Source organism: Grammomys surdaster, unplaced genomic scaffold (genome assembly GCF_004785775.1).
Source record: "Grammomys surdaster isolate TR1022 unplaced genomic scaffold, NIH_TR_1.0 280, whole genome shotgun sequence".
Classification (NCBI taxonomy): domain Eukaryota; kingdom Metazoa; phylum Chordata; class Mammalia; order Rodentia; family Muridae; genus Grammomys; species Grammomys surdaster.
Window position 1 is genome coordinate 2,019,088 of NW_021604721.1, and position 17,811 is coordinate 2,036,898.

Genomic DNA, 17,811 nt, shown 5'->3' on the forward strand with positions numbered 1-17,811 from the left:
GTAAGTCAGTTGGTGTGTTGTTGGGGGAAAACTGAAGTCTCATCTCTGAGGAAAGAGGAAATACTAATAGATTTACCTTGATAAGTAACTCCATTAAAAAGTATGTGGGAGTGGATACAGTCAGTTTAATTGTCTCAAGCATTCTGTCTGTGCAAGTGACCCCAGCAGTGCACACACAGTAGCATACACACAGCAGCAGCATATGCGACAGCGTCAATGAGTGAACATGAGATGTTGCCATGGAAACATCAGCCATGTTTTATCTTTACAATATTGGCATCTTTTCTTGAATTTCATTCTAAGAATATTCTTGCAGCCATTGCTATTTTTGACATTTTTCTTCTTAATCTGCTAGCTTAGAATGCTAAAATAATACTAGCGACAAGGGGAAAATAGTAATGATTTTCTCAGATTAAATATTTAAAAAATTGGCCAATGGGAAGAATATCATCCTTTAAGTAAACGAAATGTTTATTTGGGTAGAAAAATCATTTGTGTTGTCAAAAGGAAAAATCACATCTGTTAATCCTAAGGATATCATGTATATATCTTCACAGAACAGTGTATGGGATTGGAATCTTGGTTCTGATTTGTCGAGCACAGGATAACGTGGCACACACTTTGAGAAAGTTTAACTCTCCCTAACTGTTCTCCCCAATACCTGCAATCTTCATGAGACCTAGGGCTAGTTATGTTGTATGGGAGATTTTAGAATTTTGAGCTTGTCAAAGTGCAACAGGTAATTTTGTTGCTCTTTAGTGCATTTTGCACAACGTATTTCTATTCCCAGGAGTTTCCACCTGAGACAGTGGAATAAATGTGCTGTCTTCTTTTAATTCTGACAAGATGGTAGAACTCGATGAAGTTTTGTTTTTGAATGGCAATTGGGAGTCAGACACTGCATATCATATGTAAGGAAGAAGACGTATCCACAATCAGACATGACCTAGGAAGCAGGCTATAGTTATTTGAATCCTACTATGTATTGGGGAGAAACACTCAGGTAATGAATAATAAAATTACATATTCTTCTCTATGGAAAATTTTCTCTTGTTTCTGAAATTATCTTTTGATTGCTGTGGAACTAATCTGAGAACTCCTGTTGCTACCAAAATAGTGTCCTTTCTTTAAACCTTAGATCAGCTTTACTGAATAGGCAAAGACGTAATTCTGTATACCACATTAATTGAACTATTAAATGCTATAGCTGGAGCACATATTACTCAAACAACATATGCTAGAATATTGTGTGATGTTGTGTGTGGCCAGAATGAGTGAGGATTGCCTACATATAGTGTTCAGCATTTCACTAGCCAGCATTTCACTAGTTCTTGTAAAACATACACATGTATCATGCATTACACATGATTTTGTTATTCGAAGCTTTCCCAAATTTTCTGCATGTGGTAATAGGAAAATTGTAATAGGTAAATTGGTTTAAAGAGAATCAACAAATTATATATATATATATATAAAATGTGTGTGTATGTATGTATGTATGTATGTATGTATGTATATGTGTGTGTATGTGTGTGTGTGTGCATATATATGTGTATATATATTGTACAATCCTGCAGATGTGACTCTATTTCCTACAGAACTTCAGATAGTCTCCTTACCTATTTTCGTTGCGCTGTAAATGTTCTCAATGGGGAAAGCACCTCCTAGGCTGTAGAGCAGGACTTTTGCAAGAGCAGGAATCAGCTGGGTTGTCGTTACCAAGACATTTACACAGTTACTCCTAACAAGGATGAAACGTACATATTTGCTTTCTAGTAGTAAATAGCTTCTACTGATACATATTGAAAATTGTCACTGTTGTTTCTAAGTTCTGTAAGAAATGTTCTCTTTCAGTATTCAGTAATGAGTGCTGTCAGCTGACAGATGCTCTCTGAAATGGCAGGGTGTTAAGAATGACGTGCAAACTGAGACCATTCTCTGACATAACGTTTGTTCAGAGTAAGATGATATCCAAAGTCATTTAAACTCTTATGTGGTGAGAGCAAAGTTGGGTGATGTCAGACACAGGACTTTTAAATCCGGAGAGGTAGCTTTGAAATGGACTTTCACCATTTCATGTGATATTAGTATTTAGGTAATCTTTCAAAATTACCAACATTCTACATCAAAAAACTTGTAAAAGACAAATACAAAGAAGGAAATGAGACATAGCGATGATTAATTACACATTCAAAGATAGTTCTGTCTTCATTTGTGAATTTATTTTCCCATTAGGAATTATATACTATGTAAACAATTTCTTATTCTGCTTCCTTGATTTTGTGAGTCCATGGCTTGTATACTTTTATCTATTATCCTCATATTATCTACAAGCAAAATCTTCTGACAGATGTTACCATATAATTTCTTTCAGTGACTGCTGGCTTCTCCTGACTATGTAGAATGCAACCTCCAGGCTTTTTCTTTTTTTTTTTTCTTTTTGTCTTTATTTTTGTTTTTCCCCTGTACCTGAAGTTACTTTTTAAATGATAGAACAACTATTGTAAAAAGATAACTCAATTTTGCTGAGAACTCTGACACATAATTGATCAAATAATTTGTTTTACCTACATTTTGGGATGTTGTGAAAATGTCCAATATGTTAGTGGTAGAATAGTTGGATATCATAGCAAATTTCATAGCTCACTAGTCGATGGGCATTGACTTGTTTTTCTAAGGCCTTTTATTTCTATTCATCTATTCATTTGTTAAGTTGACATGTTCGAGATAGTTTTAAGGTCATTCATAGAACAATCTAAAAATAAGCTGGTGGCTTAATTCTTGGAGAAATGAGTATGACTCTACATCTTCTACACAATTTCAAGGTTTTCATGTCCCAGAGTCCCTGACATTTGACCGACTGTGTCACAGTTACAGATATCATGACCCAGGAAGTTCTATGTTTAAGCAGCTTTATCCATCAGGCAGTTCCTGGATAATGCATTATAATGCCCTTCCTAAGATCTCTACACATTTACCCCAATTATTACCATTATAGATACAGAGGAAAATCTAAATCATTTTGAGCCCAACATTTCAACCAGTTGCAATGGACAACTTTGTTCCAGGCTTGACTCCTCAGGCTTAGTTCTTGGCAGCTTTTTCTTTTGTGTAGATTCTACAGACCAAATTCCAGGGACTACCAAGCTGAACCCAGAAGACTTCACATCTGTCAGACTTTACATTAGAATGTGACACCATGAACTGAACTGAGTGCTCATGTCTGCCCGTTAGGTCAGGAAGTCAAGTGGAAGCCCCCAATGAGTACTTTCTGTTATTGGTGAAGTTTCTGATCATGTGACCAGGAAGGAACCACATGCCAGATTTGACATGAAAGTTTATTTTCATATCCTAAATACTGGGTTCCTCTTTTATTCCAGCAACCTTTTCATGTATCTGCTATCTGTCTGGATAACATCTCTTCTGATGTCTATGTTACCCACACATTGGTTAACTGTGTCTTTATTGATTCACCTTAATCAGAAATAAAACTATGGAATTAGAAAAAATAAAGATTAATCTTACCCACCAGCCATCACTTCCCAAATTTATATGCACCCACCCACACAGTCACGCATGCACGTTTCCACACAGGCACACAGGCACGCATACAGTCACACAGGCACACATACATGCATGTGTGCATGCTTTATGCAGCACATGAACACAGAAATCACTGGATGTGGTGAATTTCTAGCAATTGGAATGGTTTTTCTCTATTGCTCTGCTGGACCTAGATCTTCCACGTAATTCAAGTAGAAAGGCCACAGTCCCACTTACCTAGTACTAATAATTGATAAAGACTTAAGTGCGCTCGTTAGCCAGGAATCTGTTAGGCCTTCAATCTCTGCCCTTAACTGCAGCCATGCATCTCTCTTGGCAGGGCCAAGAAGTCCTGAAATACCGAATAAACAGGCAGTCAGGAGTTGAACATTGCCTCTGGGATAGGAAGTTTGGTGTTCCTTCTGTCTACAATAAACAGTTTTTATTTTGGTTGTGTCATAAAGAGATACAGACTTATGTAAGTATGGATTCATCCTTTCAGAAGTGATTGTTCACTGTTAGTTTAGTATTGAATTCTTATTAGACAACATGTAAGAGTCAGACACTTGGCTAGACACTCAAAGATACGACACAAGGAAAACAGACCCCCCTTTTCCCTCTATCTTTGAGACTAGAATCTAACACAGCAGCTGAAAGGCTCAGCAGCTTCTAGGCATGAGTCCTGCTGTATGTCAGTCAGAGAGGAGCAGTGAGATTCCTCCAGCAGGAACACAAATGCACCATGTAAAATAGTCTCTTCAGAATCACAGTTCCGCTTTGGAAAAGTATCCACAGCATCCTAAGCAGCTGTTACAATACTTTCAAACCAGTGCCTGCGTTTAACAATACTTTGTGTTTTAAAAAGAACTAAAATAGCTATGTGGAAAATCCGAAGGTGTGCTATCCAAGTATACACAGAGGTGGGAAGAAATAGGTATTTTAAATTTTACAGAGAGGCTGGGATATCTGTCATTGGTGGAGAACATGGTTAGTATGCTAGAGGACCCTGACACTGACAAAAAAGAAAAGAAAAAAGAGGGAGAGAGGAAGGAAGGAAGGAAAGAAGGAAGGAAGGAAGGAAGGAAGGAAGGGAAGGAGAAAAGAAAAAAAGAGAAAAACAAAGTAACCTTGCTTTCAAGATAAAATGAGATCACATGACTATCCATTGAAAAGGAGGGTTTCTCACTTAAACTGTATTTCAGACACTGGGAGCAAGGACAAAAATATGCAATTATAGATATTTAAAATTAAAACTTCTACTTTCTAGAAATTCTTATGTTTCCACATTGCAATTAAAAGATGCTAATATCTGACAGAAAATAACCTCTCACATCATTGATTAAAATTTCTAAGATAGAAGATATGTTAATGGTCTTTCCAATTTTAAAATAGTTTAAACAATACTCTGTAAAGGGGGCTATGCAAATATAAATAATTCAAATAAAACTCTGTATAGGGGTATGCAAATTAATAGTTTCGGGCCTCTAAAAGGGATGTTAAGTTTAAAAAAATAGTTAAACATACTATTTACAATTATTTTACTAAAGTTTCTGGGACAAAGCCTTAGAGTGAGTTAGGAGCTCCAGCCAGGAACTGGAACCACACAGTAGTACTAGAGCCTGCAGGACTCAGTTACCTATGTGGAAATTAAGCTTTCCCTGTAAAGCTTCCTGTCATTTCAAACATTCAAAAGTCTGTGGCTCTGCCTTGCTTTTACACTTGCTGAGGATTCACTGAGCATTTGATGTGATTCAATGTTAGCAAACAGGAAAACAGACACATAGCCCTATTCTCAAGTTGAAAACAGATGGGTGCAATGTGTTCACTGCGGGTGAAAATTATATTTATTTACTCTGTGGTATACACATGACCATACATATGTGCAGAATGCATACATGTATTTAGAAAAATCATTTTCTTTTAGCTTACTTTGGGTTTTTGTTCCTCAAAGACATTTCATTTTAAAAGGAAAACAAACAGCTTGCTGGAAGAATTGTGGGTGTCTGACTCCGGAACTAATCTTGAGAGTGTGTTGACTTAAAACTGATTCTAACAATAAAGAAGATCCATTTTCCTGTATCTAGAAACACAGCCAGAGGTGCAGTCTGGGGCTAAGGGTCTAAAGTACTGCCTCAAATTATATGGATAATTTATTATAAAATTATAAGTATAATGTGATTTAGACACTGCCTACAGAGTATCGGAACTTTTAAAATTCAGTGATTACAGCGAGCACTGTGTCCAATGTAGAGAAATACACTGTCAGACAGTGTGTGAGTTTTAAAAAGATCCAATAGCTCTGTTGGCACATTTTGAATTTTCACAAGCTGCTGCATGTATATTCTCTCAGTGATTGGCACTAACTCAATAACTTTGGCTCTTATCTTTGCAAGGGCCTCTTGACCACCTCCTTTACTTGTCTGTTTTGTTGACAATGTCACAGTAATACAGATGAAACAGAGAAAACATCCTAGGCACATGGTTTCCCACAAATGGCTAAGTCTTTTTGCAAGGGTGCATTCAACTCCCCACTAGTAATCCAAAGAGAGCAGAAATCCAGGCTCATTGCTTTTCAACTCGAACCTTCATGGCTTGTTTTCCAGTAGCTATTTTCCACTGTGAAACTACAGAATTCTGCCTACGGCCATGGTACTGACACTGGGTGGAATCGCTGCACGTACCTCCAACATTGTTCTTGTAGGTGTTATATAATTCCTTTACTCTTCTGTAACGAAAAGCCAGCTTCCTCATCCAGTCCACTCCTCCTCTCACACCTGTTGGCAAACAAAGGTTCGCACTACTTGCAGTTGCATGGAAGCCATCAGTTGCAAAACTGTAGGTACTGCAACACCCAAAATACATTAAAAAGAAACAGAAGAAATAATTACATGTGCAAAACTCCACAGCTGAATTTTTGTAGGAAACGGAAGACTGAAAGCGCGGTTTACCTTAAGTCCTGACCATTGTCATCGGAGGAAACATCATCTATATGAACTTGATCACACTCCTGAGGAAAGGAAACAGCAGACATTACCTATTGCCCAAACATGGCTACCACCTCAGGTTTCCCAGCATCCCACTGCATCAGGGTAAGTTTCCATTATCCCAAGGCATCAGGCTATGGCCACAAGGTGGCAGCATGGGTCCATTCTGCCCTTCCTCTGACGCTTGCTTTCTTACGCATGGAGGGAAATGGTACCACTTCTCTGAGATCTAAATCCATAAAGCAGTCTAGAAACTCGGGGCGCTTTGGAAAAAAGTTTAATCTTAACATCATTGATAAGAAGAGCTCTCGAACCTTTGAGATCAGTACCTTTGTTAGACTGAAATCTGCAGTGTGCCCGGGATCTGAGCATCTCAAATGGTCAGTATTATTTATTATTTGCTTGGTGGAAGTGGAGGGGTCTTGACCTCAGAACATGGTGTCTTGTGAGCTTTCCAAGACTTCCTGCTCTTTGTTAGTGTGAAGGTGTCATTTTACTTAAAGTCCTGGTTTTTAGATACAGAACAAAGTTAGTGGCCATAGAGGTTGACACTTTCTTTCATCGGGCTTTAGTGTTTTTAAAATGTCAATGAATATAAGTAAAGTCACAAAGAAGATTTACATACCAAAAGCAATAAAACCTCCAGGGAAAATAAATTTGTTAAGATTGCCCACATTGGATCTTATTTCAAGTTAGAATTTGCTTAAAGCAAATAGCGGCTTCCACATAAAAATCGGGCTCTAAGAGGTTCTAAAAACTTGTTCTGCGTTTAAATGATCTGCCAGGTTCCCATGAAATAGTATATAATTTAAGGCAAAATTTGTTGATGAGATTTAAAATGCCTAGCCCTCAGAGGTGTAAGTCCACAATTAGCAGTTACAAATTATTATAATTCACAATAAATCAATGAGAGAGAGAGAGAGAGAGAGAGAGAGAGAGAGAGAGAGAGATTTGCAGGGGACTGAAGCCAAGCCTGCATGTGTTATGCAAGTTTTTACTACTGAGTTAACATTTCCCAACTTTTGGGCCTCTTATATGTTTTTTAGATTATCTTACTTATAAGTAAGCAATTACTTACAAGTAATTGGTTCAAAGATCAATTTAAAATTATTAAATATGAAAATATGTCATATTAAGAAAGAGTATCCACTTCAAATTTGTTATAATGTACCTGGAAGGGTCTGTAATCAAGCACTGAACGTCGAGGCTTCAGCCTTCACTCAGAACATATTGATCCCATTTCAATGAACTCAGACTACCTTTAATGGACAGAATTGGAGAGCAAAGAGATGGTTCAGCAGCAGGTACAGAGTAAGCTGCTGAGCCTGGGGACCTGAGCTTGAACCTAAGAGCCCACATGGTGGAAGGAGAGAAAGGACTTCCGTGCTCATCCTTTGACCTCCACACGTGTGTGATGTGGACTGTGTACTTTCTCAAGTCAATAAAACAAATGTGAATCAAAGAAACAATAAAACATAAACTGAGTGGTGGGCATAGTCAGGAAAGTGTTCATACATGACTTCAAAACGTATTTGGAATGGATCAGCATTTCAGAGCATTTGCTACTCTTCTAGATGACCCAGGTTTAGATCCCAGAACTCCAGATGCGGCTGAAAACTCCCTTTTCTGCCTTCTCTGGGCACTGCATACACATGGAACACATATGTACATGCAGGTAAGACACCCGTGAATGTAAAATGAAAACAAAAATCTTTAAGAAATTTATGTATACTTACTTTAGTAGTTTTAAGGTTTACATAAATTTTGGGTTAGTAACTTTTGAGTAAATATTTACCTGTGTTTACAGATAAGGGCTGAGGAGAGTTATTCTACCTGGTACATCTGAGGGTGCTTGTGGGAGAGACGACCAGGATATATGGATTTTTAAAGGCATCTTCTAGAGGCAGGAAATAGTCCACTTAGATATTTGGTGAGTAAAAGGGTTGGACAAAAAGTATTTTAAAAACTAGAGGAAAGGAAATTATGCAATGGGAGATATGCTCAAAGTACTTAACATACTTGGTTGAAACTATGCTTATATAGCTGTGCAGTGGTGGGACACATCTTTAATCCCAGAACCTGGGAAGCAGAGGCAGGTGGGTCATTGGGATTTGGAGGCCAGCCTGGTCTACAGACAGAGTTCCAGGACAGCCAGGGTTACACAGAGAAACTCTGTAAAAAGAAAGATGAAAGAAAGAAAGAAAGAAAGAAAGAAAGAAAGGAAGGAAGGAAGGAAGGAAAGAAAGAAAGGAAGAGGGAAGGAAGGAAGGAAGGAAGGAAGGAAGGAAGGAAGGAAGGAAAAAAGAAAATGTCCTCATTTCGTATCATGTTCAATGAGTATACACCAATAAAAAAAAAAACCTGAATTAAATGCAACAGAATTGCTTCTTAACCACACAGCAGAAGTATAGGCAATGATAGTAGTTGGTAGAGTTTCTCAATCATTTTAAGTTTCTAACACAAAGTTATAGTGAAATAAATTAATACCCTAGATAGCGAGGCTTGTGGGAAAGTGTGGGTGTCATCAGTATAAAGAGAAGAAAAAGAACAGAATAAGAGGTGAGGCTGTCTGAGCTATCTTGGTATCCCATAGTTGAGAGGGATGCAGGCTACTCTGTGACAAAAGGAGGCATCGAACCTCCGAAAAACACCCTCTCAGATGCAAGCATATCAAGCTGCTGCCTTGGGCTTCTGGAAACCCTATTTTCTCCCAGAATATGGAGGTACTCTACATGACCCAAGTATCTGTATTTTAGACATGGTAATATTCTTTAAATAAATGTTAATATGTATTGGTGTTTTGCCTTCATGTATATCTGTATGTATACCATGTGTGTATCTGGTACCCACTCAGGCCAGAAGAGGGTTGGTTCCCGTGGGATCGGAGTTACAGATGGTTGTCAGCAGCCATCTGAGTACTAGAAACTAGACTTAGGTTTTCTGGAAGAGCAGATAGTGCTTTTAGCCACTGTCTCTAGCTCAGAAATGGTGACATTCTTGGGAGGCAGTTAGATAGAAATAAGTACCTGCAGCTTCTCACTCTATTGAACTTCCAAACTTTTTCCTCATGTAAGTAACTTCCATTTCTTTCTTAACATAATATTCTTATATAAAACCCCCCAAATGGCAAAGGATATTTCTGTGAGTTCCTCTAACCACCAGAAGCGATTTCTTAAATATTTCCTCATTCTAATATTTAAAAAAAGAAAACTCCCCTGACATTTCAAGTATTAATTCACATGATTAATTTATACATAACTTGCCCCAAAATTCATTTTTTACTCCAGAGGACAACAGTATATCAAACTTATTTGACCATGCACTCTGTATTTGAAGTTAGGTTTGAGGGTCTTCCAAATCTAACTTCTCTTTATATTTATGCTTAGTAACTCTGTGTGTTGACTCTGGACAGTTGCCCAAGGATTACAGTCCAGTGAAAGAAACTTGAACTTCAATTACTTAGCTTTTTTTTTTTTAAAGAGAAAGATAAATAATTGTTCATCAACTAGTTTTCTTTGCAGAAACCATGCAGGAGTCATTTTAACCTAAACCTAAAACACTCCAAAAACATTCAAGAGCTTTGGTTTTGAACACAGCTTAGCAGATACCTCAAATTCTTAAAATAATTCTGGTGTTAATCATAAATGTTTTAAATTTGTCTTATATGGTAACCACAAAGTTGTCTCTGATCTGTTCCAGGTATATGCCACAGCAATCTTCTCTCACGTTTGCAAACCCCAACTCCCTGGTGCTTTCTCCTCTGGAAGTTATTCTAACTGAAATAACATGTTTTTGAACAGTGAGCATTCTTTCTCCAGGGGTGGGAGTGGGCAGAATGGAATAAAGTGTTGAGTGCTCAGATTCAGATTTGGAACTTTTAAGGATGTTTGAGAGGAACAGCTGCCATTGCCAATGGAGTACCATGTATTGAAGCATTTACTGTTTCAAATAGACATTGGATTCCCACAAAAGACTCTAAGAGATTAACTATACAAGGAAACAATTCTCACAATAAGCTAATGATATATGTACTGCTTTGAGCAATTTTGTATGTCAGCAGAAGCAGGCTTGGCTTAATTCCTGTTAATGGAGCCTTTGTAAGAAAGTGGCTAGCCAAAGGGGCATTGGTAACGATTTGATGTTTAAAATTATGCACCCAGGACAGGGGGCACAGAGGTAGGTAACCAAATGGACTTGAAAGTTACTGTCTGGATCTCATTAATCCAGTGCTTGTCTGTGTCACTTGGAAATATGCTTTTGTGTTCCTGGGATCATCTACCTGTGCCAGCACACATGCACAGTGTGTCTACCCCACTGTTTGCACACCCACTCTGTGTGCACATAGTACTCCCTTGATTAGGTTTATCTTTTACTGATCAAATGGAATACATCTCAACAGCTGAACTATGGGGTATAAGTCAAAATTGTTCTGTGACATTCTAAGACCCTACAAAAGAAGTATCAATGACAATGTTTTCTGTTCAGCGTTTCTGTCAGTTATCCCAGCCAGTATATATGAAGTAGTTTTAACATAAGACCTACCATAAGATGAAAAATCTTAAAACACTGTATCTAGCCACAGCTTTTTATATATGTTGTGGTACTTTATTTACACATTTTGAGTAAGATACACTCATTTTCTCATTTTAGTGTTCCGCTAAAAGGTGATTTTTATTGAGTGTGTGTGTGTGTGTGTGTGTATGTGTGTGTGTGTGTGTGCACTTCTGGGGATGGCACGTGTGCAAAAGTGCCTATATGGGGTCAGAAGAGAACTCTCTCGGGTCCATTCTCTCCTTTCAACAGTGGGATCTGATGGGTTGATGATCCTAGTTTTTCCTGTTTCACCTTATTTATAAGATGCCACAAAAAAGATAAAAGTTAAGGACACATTTCATGGGTTTCTAGTAATGAAAAGAAGTCAAATCAGATAAACATTGTAAAACTGGGACACACCATATAAAACGTCTCATTTTGAAAATATACATCATCTTTTAATTTTTAAGCTGAGACTCATCCATATGAAGAACAAGAAAACTAACATATAGCTATTACTATATTTAAAATGTCGAGTTCCATGCAAGGTCAATCATATTTCCTATGAGCAGGTATCATCACAAAACTGCTCTGTATCTCTGGGAATGATAATCAGTGGGGTTAGCTGAAGTTGGGCTTTACAAGGGTCATCAGTATTTCTTACAAGACTAGAAACTAGATGAAGAACGCTGAGCTTTCATATTGCTCACTAACAAACAAAGCTTCTTCCAACAGACATTTCATTACTCAATGAAAACATGGACCAAGCTGGGAAAATGACTGATCCCTTTTAACCCTGCAGTCTTAGCACATTTTCCATGGGCCACATGGATTCATTCTTCATTTTGTGTCTCTGATGTAACTAAGGCTTGATCTATACTCTTATCTGAGTCACTCATTAAATGTGGCTTTTCTTTCTTTTGTTCTAATTTCTCAAGGCATGGGGGCAGAAAGCTGTGCTCGCTTTCCTGAAACCTACTTTAAAAATCACAATTCTATTACTGAGTTAGCTGGTAACATAGGATACATATATACATGCATACACACACACACACACACACACACACACACACACACACACATATATATATATATATATATATATATATATATATATATACATATTATACACATATACATATTACTAACACACACATACATGCATCTACATGATGGAATCATTTTTCATTTTGTGCCTCCGATGTAACTAAGTCTTGATCTATATATAATCTTACCTAAGTCACTCACTAAATGTGAATTTTCTTTCTTTCACCCTAATCTATATATGATACTGATCTATTGATATCTATCTATCTATCTATCTTGCTGTTCAACCTGTAGTTTGAGTTTGTTCCCTGAAAAGTAATATACTGAAAAGTGATATTCTTAAATTTATTTCAAAGCATTGACAGTTAGTGGAAAGCTTAACATAAAATGTCTAGAACCACATGAGGAGTCATAGAAATAATCATATTTGTTCATAATGTGACTATAGTTAAATATTTTTTCCTCATTATGAAATCACAAAATTAAAATAAAAATTAAGCATGGTATTTGTTTAAGTGAGAAATCTGTTTTAGCCCAATTATATTTGTCCACGAGGTACCTGGTTGATTTACCCAAGCTGCTTTGTTATTTCATATTCTGCTTTTTGCATGTCTGGAACCATAAATTACTAACACAGAGGTTATATTCTGTATTGTGGCATACATGTAGCTACTCTGAGGCTAGATTTTCTTGTGATTTTCCATTTTGTTGAGTTTTGCTTTCTCTGTCTCTTGCTTGCCATTCAGACAACTGTGTTGGAAGTTGACATTAAGAGTAGAAGCCCTGAGAGAGGAAAGTGTTCAGTGCATTAAAACTCATCGACTATGCTGTGGAAACTGCTCCAGCATTCTTTATATTCTAAAGGGGAGAGGATGAGAATCAGAGTTTGTTCAAAGATGCTGCCACCCTCAATGACCCATGTATCTCCTGTGATGAGGATTGGTGACGTATCATCCACTGAATAGCACAAATTGTCTTGATTACTAACCTGGGAAAGGCTGATGCTAACTCAAAGGTGAGATACCAAAGAACTGAGGGCAAAATGAAGGGTTGTCTGACCTCAGCCACACAGGAGGCCAATGTCTTCTAAGACATTTTTGTTCTTGGTATGCCTTTAAGAGCATGTGTTTTCAGTCTGCTCAGACTCCTCTATGTAATTTTCCACTTGAAAAGAAACTTACAGTTCTTGGGGGAGCATCCCAGCATCCTCCCCACCCCAGCCAAATTTCTTAAGGTTTACTGCATACAGGACACTATCTGAGAGTTTTTGTGTTGTCAATAATTATTCTTGACTTTATAATTCTTACCTCTAAGTCATTAAAAAACAAATGTGTATCAGCAAGATTAAAGATCATTTCTTCCATTCGGAGCCCAAGGGTCACAGCCATTGGGGGATCCTGAAAATAAATACATACAAAATGAAGTAAAATTTCATTAACCACCATTACTAAAACAATATTTTGGGAAGATATTGTTGGAGAAGGCAAAATGTTAGATGAAATTTTAGTGAAGATTAAAACATTTTTCAGAGTCAAGGGAGGAGTTAAAGAGTTGGAAAATAGCTAAAAATATGTCAACATTCTAGTGGCTGATGATATAAAATGGTGTGACTATAGTTAGCAATATTTACTTTAGTTTTCCAGGTGGTCAGAATAAAGGATTTTGCATGTTTTTAACCCAAAGAATGATAAGTATTTGAAGTGTAAATATTAATTATCAATTTGATCATTATATATTACATTCATGTATTGAAATTTATGCTATACACACAATTCTACCATTTATAATCTTTAAATAATTACATGTATATGTATAAAATGACTTATGAATGATTCCCAAACAGGGATCTCTAAAAAGATACCTGGCAATTTATAAGACATAATATGCATTTAAGGATGATTACGAACACATTTCAGTAGTAATTTATCCACCCAAATCTGTATATTCATAAGAGAAGCATGAGAGCTAACAAGTTTAGATGATATAGCTTGCATATATGCCACAAATACTTTCTGAAGATTGATTGGTATTTGGATGAGAGGTGAAGAACAAAGAAAACTTATTAAATATATGCAAGGATATGCACTTATCATTATACGGAGTAGATAGGTTATATTTAGAAATATATGTATATACATATACATGCACGTACATATACATAGATTCATGTACATATACACATTACATATATATATACAGATATGCATACATATGCATATACATACATATATAGATACATATACATTCATATATATATACATACATACACATACACACACATTCACATACATAGATATACATATACACGTATATATACATATACACATACTATACATCCATATAAATATATGCATGCTGTACCAATTAGTGAAAGAAGAGGAAATGAAATTGAAGGAGAATAGGGAGAGGTACATAGAAGGCTTTTGGAGAGATGAATGTAAAGGGAGAAAGGTTATAATTATATTATAATCTAAAAAGAAAAGAAAAGGAAAGAAAAGAAAAGAAAAGAGAAAAAAGGAACAGCCGCCACCAAACTAGAGTTGGAGAAGAGTAGGCCCAGTGGGTGATACAATGATAAGATGATACAGAGGAGCAGAGATGATCACATCAAATCCGGATAGTAAAGCAGATAGGCTGGTACAAATGCCACTTAATATGGATGTCATTTTGAGTGACAGGATAGCAGGAGTCTCTATTTAACCATACACAATGTGCTCTAACCTGAATTTCACTAAGGTTACAGGAAGTGGAGATTAAAAGAATATTCACTCACTGCACATACCGGTGTAGAAAAACCTAAGCTTTTAGTGATTTAGGGATGAGAGGGGTTGATGGGAAGTCAAAATGACTCTTGTGTTTGCTTACAGTGACCGATATCTTAAATAGAAGCAAGAGCTGAAGAATTACAAGCAGCGGTGTCTCTTTACCATGATTAACTGAAGCTGAAGTCTCAGTGTCAGGAGATTTTGAGACTTGAGGAGAGTTTGAGGACATGGAAGCAATCATTCACATGGTTGTGTTGAAATGATTGAAGTTGGAACAAAATCTAAGGGACTACTACAGGTGTGATTAGTGGAAGGCAGAAAGTAGAAAAACAAGAAGAGGCAATTCCTTTGCATCTGAGGCCAGGTGGGTGTTTCAGGGTGAAGAAAATTATTGTGTACAGCACTGAGAAGTCTAGAGGAACCCTATCAGTTTTGGCTGAGCAGTTACCTGGGAAGAACTCAGCCTGTGATTTGGGTTGTGTGGCTTGGTCATGGACCAAACTGCAGGCATGTGAGAAGAATTGCTTTTTGGATCTCAACATTCTAATAAGTGGCGTTTTAAGAAATGTGCTGAACTTGGGCAGATGTATAGATAGCTTTACTTCAATTGCTGATGAGGACACCCAACCCAGGTCGGGCCCCAGTGATACTCAGCTATACATCTAGCTCCACTTGCCTGTAGCTGCCCCTCCATGGCACCAACTGGCTTTCTTCATTTACTTCCATCATGCACTGCAGAGAAAACCCTGGAATGTAAACACACTTCAAGTGTCCCTCCCATGTTCTGTATCCATGAAAACGTGGAGACTAGGAAGGCCACATTAAAAATAGGAACTGTATGTTAATGGATGTGGAGGTATACAAAACAAACTTAAGGCTTGATCAGATAAAACTTAAGAGGATGAGGCAGGAGTAGTAAGAATTCGTCTACTTAATTATTTTCATTTTCTCAGCAGGTGTTCTTATAGACCTTTTAAAGATCCTGTGCAGATTGCTCATATCCTGTAGCATGTACTTTGGCTACCTGGACTTGGGCTTTACTGCCACATTGATCTGCTGTCAGTAACAAGTTACTAGGATCAATATACTGAAGTATCACCAAATCAAAAAGATGGGGTTATGAATGCATGGATAGAGTTGGATGTGTATGCTGATACACACATAAAAGGATCCTGAAGGGTTCAAAATATCTACAATAGAACTCAGTACAAGGCAAAGATCAAATTGTTTTGTCTAAAATGCACTCATTCAAATATAAAGAAAATATGTTTTGTGTTCCCAACTAAATTTTTTTAATTAGCTCAGGCCTTTTCAGAACTCAGAAGGACCCTGATTATGTTTCCTTCCATTGTTAGATTCTCTTTTGTTGGTGTTAACATCCTTTATTGTTATTGAGAGAACTCTCTGAAGCTTGAATAATTTTTTAACTATGCATTTTGTCTTTCTCTATTAAAAGGTGCTCTTGTTAATCCCCTCTTTTTGGAGGGAACAGAGTGGGTCTTAATTAGGACAATGTTATAGAAAACTTTGAAATATTCTGCTAAGACATGGACCCATAAACAAAAAGTCCACAGAAATATCAGGAAAATCAAATGTAATTACAGCATGAAAACATATAATTCCATTAGTGACGCTCTTTGAATTTCAGGAATGCCCATGATGCAAGACAGTAAAGGGGAGACCCATGGTACTCTGATGCTTTCTACCCTGAAGATATCAATTTCAGATGTGGGTACAGAAATATCTCTTTAAAGCTTTTCTTTTGGAGGCTAGGTTAGTGAATCTTTTAATCCCAACTGGTATTTGTCTCCTCTTTTAAGTTTCCAATAAAATTATTGGCTATCTTGTGTTCATTCTTTGCATTCTTTGCATTTATAGATTTGATTTCTGGGAAGATGGGAGAAACCCTAGCGATTCTGTGATTGTTACTTTCATTGATAGCATGCTTCAGAACTACATTCCTGTCTGTGCTATATAAACAGTGGTGGGAAAATCCACAAAAGACGCATTTCCTGCCCATTTGATAAGCTTGCAAACAAATATATTTCTTTTCTTTTCTTTTTTTAAATTACATGGTCCTTCTAGTAAGGAGGCATAGCATATGGCATAATGAAAGCTGTATTCGAGCATACTATTGGAATGTAACCCCATGGCACTGGAGAGGGAGGGTTAATCACTTGTTTTGCAAGCTGTGGTGTTTGTACAACACACGCCCTACTACAGCCAGTACTTTGTAAGCTTCTGGCAAAAATCTCATTTCTTAACTGGGTAAGTTTGGATTTGAATTTTGTCAGAGTGTGAATTGGTTAAATTTTACTAAGGTTTTCAGAGAGCAAACTCATTGACAGAAAGCTGTTTGGTCATCAAGGCCACAAGCCAAGGAAAACTAAGTTAAGAGGTGGTGTTCTTGTTCCTCAGAGACTGTTTGGGGAGGGCTTCTTTGTAAATATATAATTTATCTCCCCTCCCAGTGAGCTAAATCACTGGAATAACTAATTCTAAATTAGCAGATTACAGTATCACACTTTTCCAGGATGCACAGATATCAAACTCCAGAAAAGAGATATATTTTTTGGGGAGGGGGTTCGTGGGGGAAGCCTTTCCAGAACCTTGTCATGGTGGATACCTCTGACGGGAAAGAGCCACTGGTGGCTGCAGTTCTACTGTATTATCAAGCATTTATGAGTGAGACATATTTCTGGAAAGAACTCAAGTCTTGTACTGAAATTCCCACTCATTTTCACAGATAGGGTTGGATGTAAGTTCTGATACACATTACACACATATAAGAGTTCTGAAGGATTCAGTATATCTCCTGCGGAGTTCAACAGGGGGCAAATAGAACGTCTGCCAATTTACGCTCTGCACTACTCTATCAAAACATTGAAATGATTCCCAAGACACTCCTCTGCTTCTGCTGGAGGGAGTAGAAAGAAAGG

The 17,811-nt window shown here is 37.2% G+C and overlaps 1 protein-coding gene and 1 long non-coding RNA gene across 3 annotated transcripts in view; one reads left to right on the forward strand and one right to left on the reverse strand.

The window, feature by feature from the left end:
• Window positions 1-17,811, reverse strand: part of Eya4 (EYA transcriptional coactivator and phosphatase 4) — a 232,673-nt gene that overhangs the window by 7,064 nt on the left and 207,798 nt on the right. For both annotated transcript variants that reach the window (XM_028777356.1, XM_028777357.1), the window contains 5 exons: window positions 13,415-13,504; window positions 6,492-6,550; window positions 6,225-6,385; window positions 3,781-3,895; window positions 1,620-1,741 (listed from right to left, as the gene is read on the reverse strand). In XM_028777356.1, coding sequence (XP_028633189.1) covers window positions 1,620-1,741; window positions 3,781-3,895; window positions 6,225-6,385; window positions 6,492-6,550; window positions 13,415-13,504 — 547 coding nt within the window. The remainder of the gene's footprint in view (window positions 1-1,619; window positions 1,742-3,780; window positions 3,896-6,224; window positions 6,386-6,491; window positions 6,551-13,414; window positions 13,505-17,811) is intronic.
• On the forward strand, window positions 12,528-16,725 carry LOC114629359. The gene is made up of 3 exons (XR_003712642.1): window positions 12,528-13,122; window positions 14,975-15,236; window positions 16,521-16,725. It is a non-coding gene; the product is annotated as an uncharacterized LOC114629359 (long non-coding RNA).